We start from the raw sequence: 6,721 nt of genomic DNA, 5'->3' as shown, positions 1-6,721 counted from the left end.
AAAAATACCTACAGCATAAGTCTGTATAAATAATTACTGTCCTATTTTTGGTAAAGATTACATGATATAGACTTACCACTGTATAAAGGTTTAACAATGCATGGGAGAGGGAGGTGGCGCGTGTGCTTGCATATTTAGTTGCCAATAGTGTCGGATCTCTTGTCCCTGTGATCCGGGCTGCTAATTAGAAATCTTTTCTCTTGGTGTCCCTGGCGTGTCAACATAAATTAAGACCAGCGCTGGGAACTGAATGAGGAGCGGAGGTGAGTACCTGTATAGAAAACATCTAACTTGTACTACATAAACATCTAACTTATACTACATGTAAACTAAATTTTCTGAATGCAAACCATCTATCTAGATTAGCAGGAAGAGCATTTGTAGCTTGTATGAAATTTCTCATTATTACCTTTATGTTTGTCTTTTAGTTTTCAGCGTGGATTGCAGTACTGTGGAATGTCCTCCTGTCCAGCAAGTTGTGTGTCCACCAGACAGCTACACAACGCAAGTCAGACTGACCGCCGATGGATGCTGCACACTGCCAACAAGGTTTGCCATTAACATCATTTTACTCTTTCATATAAGCCGAGTTTTTCAGCACAAAAGTGTGCTGATAAACCCTAACTTGTTTTATAGTCGAGTCAAGAAAAAAAACCAAGTAAACTTCCCTCCGATGCCCCCCGGCAGGTCCTCTTCTATTCATCGATGCGCGGGGGCACAGAGCCAATGCCGGAACAGTCTGTCACACGCATCTTACATGCCATTCTAGTGTGTACCGATGCTGAGCAAGCGGCTGACGTGATAGGGCCTGCGATGGACCGTGCGGGGGCACAGAGCTGATGCCACAGCATCAATGGATAGAAAAGAGCCCTGCCTTGGGGAATATGTGGGAAGGCAACTGTACTTTTTGTTTTTTCCCTACAGGCTTAATATGGGGGAACATGGACTGCAGGCTATAAACTGGGTAGGTAGGGCTGTAGGCCAAATACTGGGGGAGGGGGGGGAAGGGTCTACAGGCTATATATTGGGGAGGGAGCAGGGGCTGCAGCCTATATACTGTGGGGGAGGGCAGGGGCCGCAGCCTATATACTGTGGGGGAGGGCAGGGGCCGCAGCCTATATACTGTGGGGGAGGGCAGGGGCCGCAGCCTATATACTGTGGGGGAGGGCAGGGGCCGCAGCCTATATACTGTGGGGGAGGGCAGGGGCCGCAGCCTATATACTGTGGGGGAGGGCAGGGGCTGCAGCCTATACACTTTGGGGGGGGGAGGGCAGGGGCTGCAGCCTATATACTTTGGGGGGGAGGGCAGGGTCTGCGGGAGAGCGCAGGGGCTGCATCCTATATCCTGTGGTGGAGGGCAGGGGCTGCAGCCTATATACTGGGGGGGCTGTGACCAATGCATTTCCCATTCTCGGCTTATACTCGAATCAATAGGTTTTCCCAGTTTTTGTGTTAAAATTAGGAGTCTGCAGGCTTATACTTCAGTATATATGGTATATTAAGAATTTTGATTCTTGAGACTTATAAATGTGTCAGGGGAAATGTCTCTATTGTCTATCAGCATTTATATTTTACTGCCCACACATCTTGACTACTTAAAGGGGCTCACCTCATCAGAGACATGCCATTTGACCCTTTCCTCTATGGGATGATCAGCTGAATTCCTTGGTTTTTATCTTTTCAGGAAATTTTGCATTAAATGCACCTACTTGCCCAGGGTTTTTTCTGCTCTATCCTTGTCACATTCCATTCAAGTTCTACAAGCTATTGAGTATCTTGGCAATGCAGCCAGGACCTGTTAGCCTTCCCTCAACAGATGGCCATAGCCTCTTGCTTTACGAATGTGAATTCAGAAGGTCTAATTACAGGGGTTTTCAGGGATTATAATTTGTTTACACATACATGTATGTGTATGTATGTGTATATATGTGTATATACATATATATAAGAAGACCGGTGACAACCTGCATTTATATGTTCTGTTTATGTTGAAACTGGCGGTGACACACTTATACAGCCACGTTCCTGTTACTGCATGAGACCTTCACTCCTGCCGGAATCTTGCCCCTAAAACCAGGACCTTGTTAACTGAAATATGCCACTTGTGTCTGAAATGTGCAAGGTTGGTCTTGTGGAGTTTGCAGTTCACTTTCTGTGCCACCCCTTCACCCCACTATTGAACATTATTCTATTCACCTTGTTTCCCATAGAGTTCTATACGTGGAAGCAAAAAAAAAAAAAAGCATTGCCTGCTGCACTTTTCTGCTATTGATAATGGAATGTGTAGTGGAACCTTACAAGTGTTAGTGTGAGCTGAACTTTAAACAACATAAAAGTTAAAATAAAGATAATTGTGTGATCAGTGGTGGCAAGACAATGGGACCTGGCACAGCTCTGCTCTTCTGACATCCAATCTATACATTGGACAAAGCTAGAAGCAGAAGGCTCTGTTCTCTATATCATAACCCAGATGGGAGGCTGCAGCTCAGCTTGTTCTATTTAGGTCTGGCTCCACAACATCAGGTCTAGGTTCAGGACGAATCAAATTCTGATAATATACCATGTGGACAGAGGATCGGTAAGAAATGACAAAATGGGACCAAGAAAATCCTATCAAAGATACGTCTGAGATAGAGTATTATGCTTCTGTTATTCTACATAATTTTGTCTCATGGAGTCTGTATTATAAAACAAATATGTTTTAGTAGACAAATCAAGTGTTTAGTCTGCTCTCAATTTTTCACTCTGATGTAATGTATATTTTCCCTTATTTCAGTTTACATTTCTTTTCTGTAAAGCCTCTGTCTGTAGTCCCTTGAGAGATAAATAACTGGATTTTTTTAAAGCAATATACATTGAGTTAATATAAAAATTGCAGAACATCAAAAAGCGCTTTTAAAACTAGACAGGTAGATTAAAATGGAAAAAAAATAAAAAAAAATAAATATTTTTCATTTCTCAGCAATGTTCCTACTTAATGGATAGAGTGCTGGCAAAAATCCAGCCGCGTAATAGGCAGGAGGCAGTGTGGTAGAATAGTAAAAGAAGGTTTTACATATTATTAACGGCTAAATCTTTTATGAATAGGAGCGGAGTTTGCATGGGGGGCTAATAACTAGGTAAATCGCCTCTACTGTCAGGCGTGCATGCCAGCCTTTTTATAATCACAAGGGACTAAAAAAAATTCTGCTTTGCGCAAACCTGGCAAAAAAGAAAACTAGTAACTGGAACAGTCAAGAAACAAATTAGGGATAATTCATTGGCATTGTGTTTTCCATTTAACAGTGAAAGGAAACTGCTTGTAGCTCACATGTAATCCAAAATAATCAAGTTGAGAGATTTTGCAACACATTAATCATCTCCGAGACAGATTTATAACCTGGCTGTTAATAGCCTAATTTCATAACATGCTGAAACAGAAGCTCCAGGGAGAGTTTAAGATACGACTGGTCTGTAAATCTTAAGCCGGATAGTTAAGAAAAAGAGAAAAGAAAGAAAGGAGGACATGGAAGAAATACACATAAACTGCAGCAATTAGAGCACAGCCCAACTTAGTAATGTATATTGGATTTGCAGTAAAGAAAGACATGTAATTTCATGTCTTGATATTTTTACGGTTCTTTCATAGTTCGGTAGTTATGTTTAATAACTTTTTAAATTCAACCCAACAAAATAAAAGATGCAGTGTACCATAACTCAGATGCTGTGGTGATAGTAGATTGTAACGGTGTCCTGGAACGTCAGGACATACTAAGAAAATAGCTTGTATATACTGTATTTATCTACAAGAGGTAAGGGAATGTGATATATGGGAAAAGGTTTATAGATGTATCCGAAGACTGAAAATGGTCCTTGTTCTACATGTCTTCTAAGACAACATCTTTAATAATGCCAGAAGACAGGCGAGGGTCCCGGTTACAGGCCTAGAATATGCCTTTATGTCCATGCAAGGTCGATGGATTTTAAAGGGGCATCATGAATACTTTCAGCACAGCCAACAAAAGACATGGAAGCACCGCACCACACTTATGGGTGGTTGAAGGGAGAGAATTACCATAAGGCAAATTGTGGATGAGTGTTTGACTGGGTCCTCCTCAATGTTTATGATTCACAAAAAAGGCCTGAAAATAGCCTCACGAAGACCCACTGGTCAAGTACTTGGGAGCAATTTTTTGTTTGGTAGGGAGCCAGGTAAAGTTCCACATAATTTACCACATTTTTTTAAAAAGCTGTTTTTACGTATACAGTACTCTGTCTAGAGCAACCTGTCCAATTTTAGCATAGAGAGAGTGCTCAAGAGAAATGAAATAGCATTGCAAAATAATTTCTGCCGTTTCTCCTACAATTCCTTCATTACCACTCCAGTGAACCCTGCAAGTCTTTGTTTTTCTGTCCTGCTTGATGACACCACATACATCCACTTACCCACTGCAGCCAATCAATGCCCTCGGCAATGTTTTTGCCAGCCGCCTCATGAAAGGCTGTTTCAGCACATAACATGGGCTTGAAATAAACAAAAACAGTTTGGGACAACCAGAGTGAAAGCACTAAAGCTGTGGGGGATTAAATGGGTGGGTAATGGTCTTTTTTTCCCCCTTGTTTTTCCAATTTTCTTTTAACATTGCTAGGCTCAAAAAGATTTGTCTATGCCTATTCAATAATAAATTAAAATAAAAATCTGACTCTGATAAGACATTGGGATGTGTGAAGATAATTTTTGCTGGTCACTATTGACCACCTAATGGTTGTAGGATTGGATGTTAAGACTACCAGTGGTCCTAGACTATGCATATAAAAGGTTTTGGAGTGTGGTTATAGTTGAGTAATATAGATTAACCTAAAATTGTAAACGCTAAGGAATTTTCCCGGCTGAACCCCACAGTGATATAGATCATCGATATTTGATTGGTGGGCTTGATGAACCTGACAGTTGGAGTTAGAATACGATGACTTTATTGATAATGTACTGGTGGCCTGGTCAAATTGAAGGCGCTTCTCTCTAGACTTTATCCAGGTGATATTCTACAATAGAACTTTCTGCTTACAGCATATGGTAAATCAGTTGATCTACCAATTATGTGAATAAGGTTTCAATACTCCTATATGAAGGGAGTGGGGTGTCCACAAATACACTGCCTCTACGTTTACTGTCTATTCTCGAAGATTGTCAAAATTAGTGAATTAGGAATTTCTTTTTATAGGGCATAAACTTGTAAGAAAAAAGTTGTTAGAAAGCTTTGTAACACATTAACACGACTGAAAGCTCATCCAGCAAGTCAGACACATCCTGCATTTACCTTTATCTTGCTTGTAGTGTTATCCTCACTTTGTTATCAACCTTAAAGTTAAAATGAACAAATATTTGGCAATGAAATGCGACTTGTAATACCGTGAAATTGAGAGGAACAGTTCTAAACGTGAGAGGGTGACATGACAGCCTGGTGGATAACAGCCCTGTAATCTCCCCAAGTGATTTATACCCTTTTCTAATAATTTCCTGAAGAAATACCTTGAAACATATTGGAATCCATATGTGACACATACACAACCCTATTAGTGTCAGCGCAAGCTTCACTGATTTAGTGCACTGTATAGGAGGACACACTGCTGTGCATGCTGGTCCTTCTTTCTGGGAAGGTTTTAAATAAAAGTGTGGTCTCAGAAACATATATCTTGTTTAGCACCTGTCCAGTCACCAGAAAATGAATTGACATTCATCATTTGGAATAGATGGTAGCAGCCATGCGTATTAACTTGTTGGAGTCAAAGGAAGACAGCAGTCCTTTTCCACTCCAGGTTTAATAGTATACATTTTTCATACTGACGAACACCCTCCAATGCCTGTAAACACACCATCCATTCCTTTCTTTCAATGCGTTAAGGTAAACAGAAAAAATTCTCTTTCAAAGGATGTGACAAATGCATGAATTTATAGTTGCGTCAGTAATGTGCCCAAGACAGCACTGCCAAGTATGGAGAAAACTGTCATGTAGTCTTCACAGAACACCAGCAACATGTGAGATCTGTTCTTCTAAGAATGTACAGCGTCGGGCACAATTGTGGAGATCACACTGCCTGGAGCAAAAGAAGAAGTTTATGACTTGAGGCTCTGTGAAATATAAAACATAGAGCTCAATAGAATGTACAAAATGATAGATTTTATCCCCATTATTGATAATAATTGTTCAAATCTATCCTGGGTTTTTATACTTCTAAATTTATTCCAATAGGTAACAAGTATAGACGGGCTAGATCACATCCTGCGTGGCTTACAGCTACAGTTAAAAGGGCAATTAATGAGAAAAAGAGGGCATTTAAAAAATATAAATCTGATGGGTCACCAGAGGCTTTCAATACTTACAAAAAACTTACCAAAATCTGTAAAAAAGAAATCAAATCAGCCAAAATACAAAATGAAAGACAGGTGGCTAAAGATAGCAAAACAAATCCCAAGAATTTTTTTAAGTATATCAATGCAAAAAAAAATGGGTCAGAACAGGTTGGACCCCTTTATTCTGAAAATGGGGCATCGGTGACTGGAGACCAAGAGAAGGCGGAGTTACTTAATAGGTTTTTTAGCTCCGTTTATACAATAGAAGAGAGAACTTCTGACTTGGGTGGTGCCAGTGCGGTTCATGCACCCTGTAATATACTAGACTGGCTAAATGTAGACATTATCCAATCTAAGCTCAATAAAATCAATGTGTACAAAGCTCCTGGA

The 6,721-nt window shown here is 40.4% G+C and overlaps 1 protein-coding gene across 2 annotated transcripts in view; it reads left to right on the top strand.

Moving 5' to 3' along the window:
• The window catches only part of CRIM1 (cysteine rich transmembrane BMP regulator 1), a 474,029-nt gene that overhangs the window by 198,667 nt on the left and 268,641 nt on the right, over positions 1–6,721 (top strand). For both annotated transcript variants that reach the window (XM_072140823.1, XM_072140822.1), the window contains exon 5: positions 429–549. In XM_072140823.1, the coding sequence (XP_071996924.1) occupies positions 429–549 (121 nt within the window). The remainder of the gene's footprint in view (positions 1–428; positions 550–6,721) is intronic.

The sequence above is a fragment of the Engystomops pustulosus genome, chromosome 3 (assembly GCF_040894005.1).
Source record: "Engystomops pustulosus chromosome 3, aEngPut4.maternal, whole genome shotgun sequence".
NCBI classification, from domain to species: domain Eukaryota; kingdom Metazoa; phylum Chordata; class Amphibia; order Anura; family Leptodactylidae; genus Engystomops; species Engystomops pustulosus.
The sequence above is the reverse complement of the archived record's forward strand: the minus strand, read 5'-3'. Positions and strand labels throughout refer to the sequence as shown.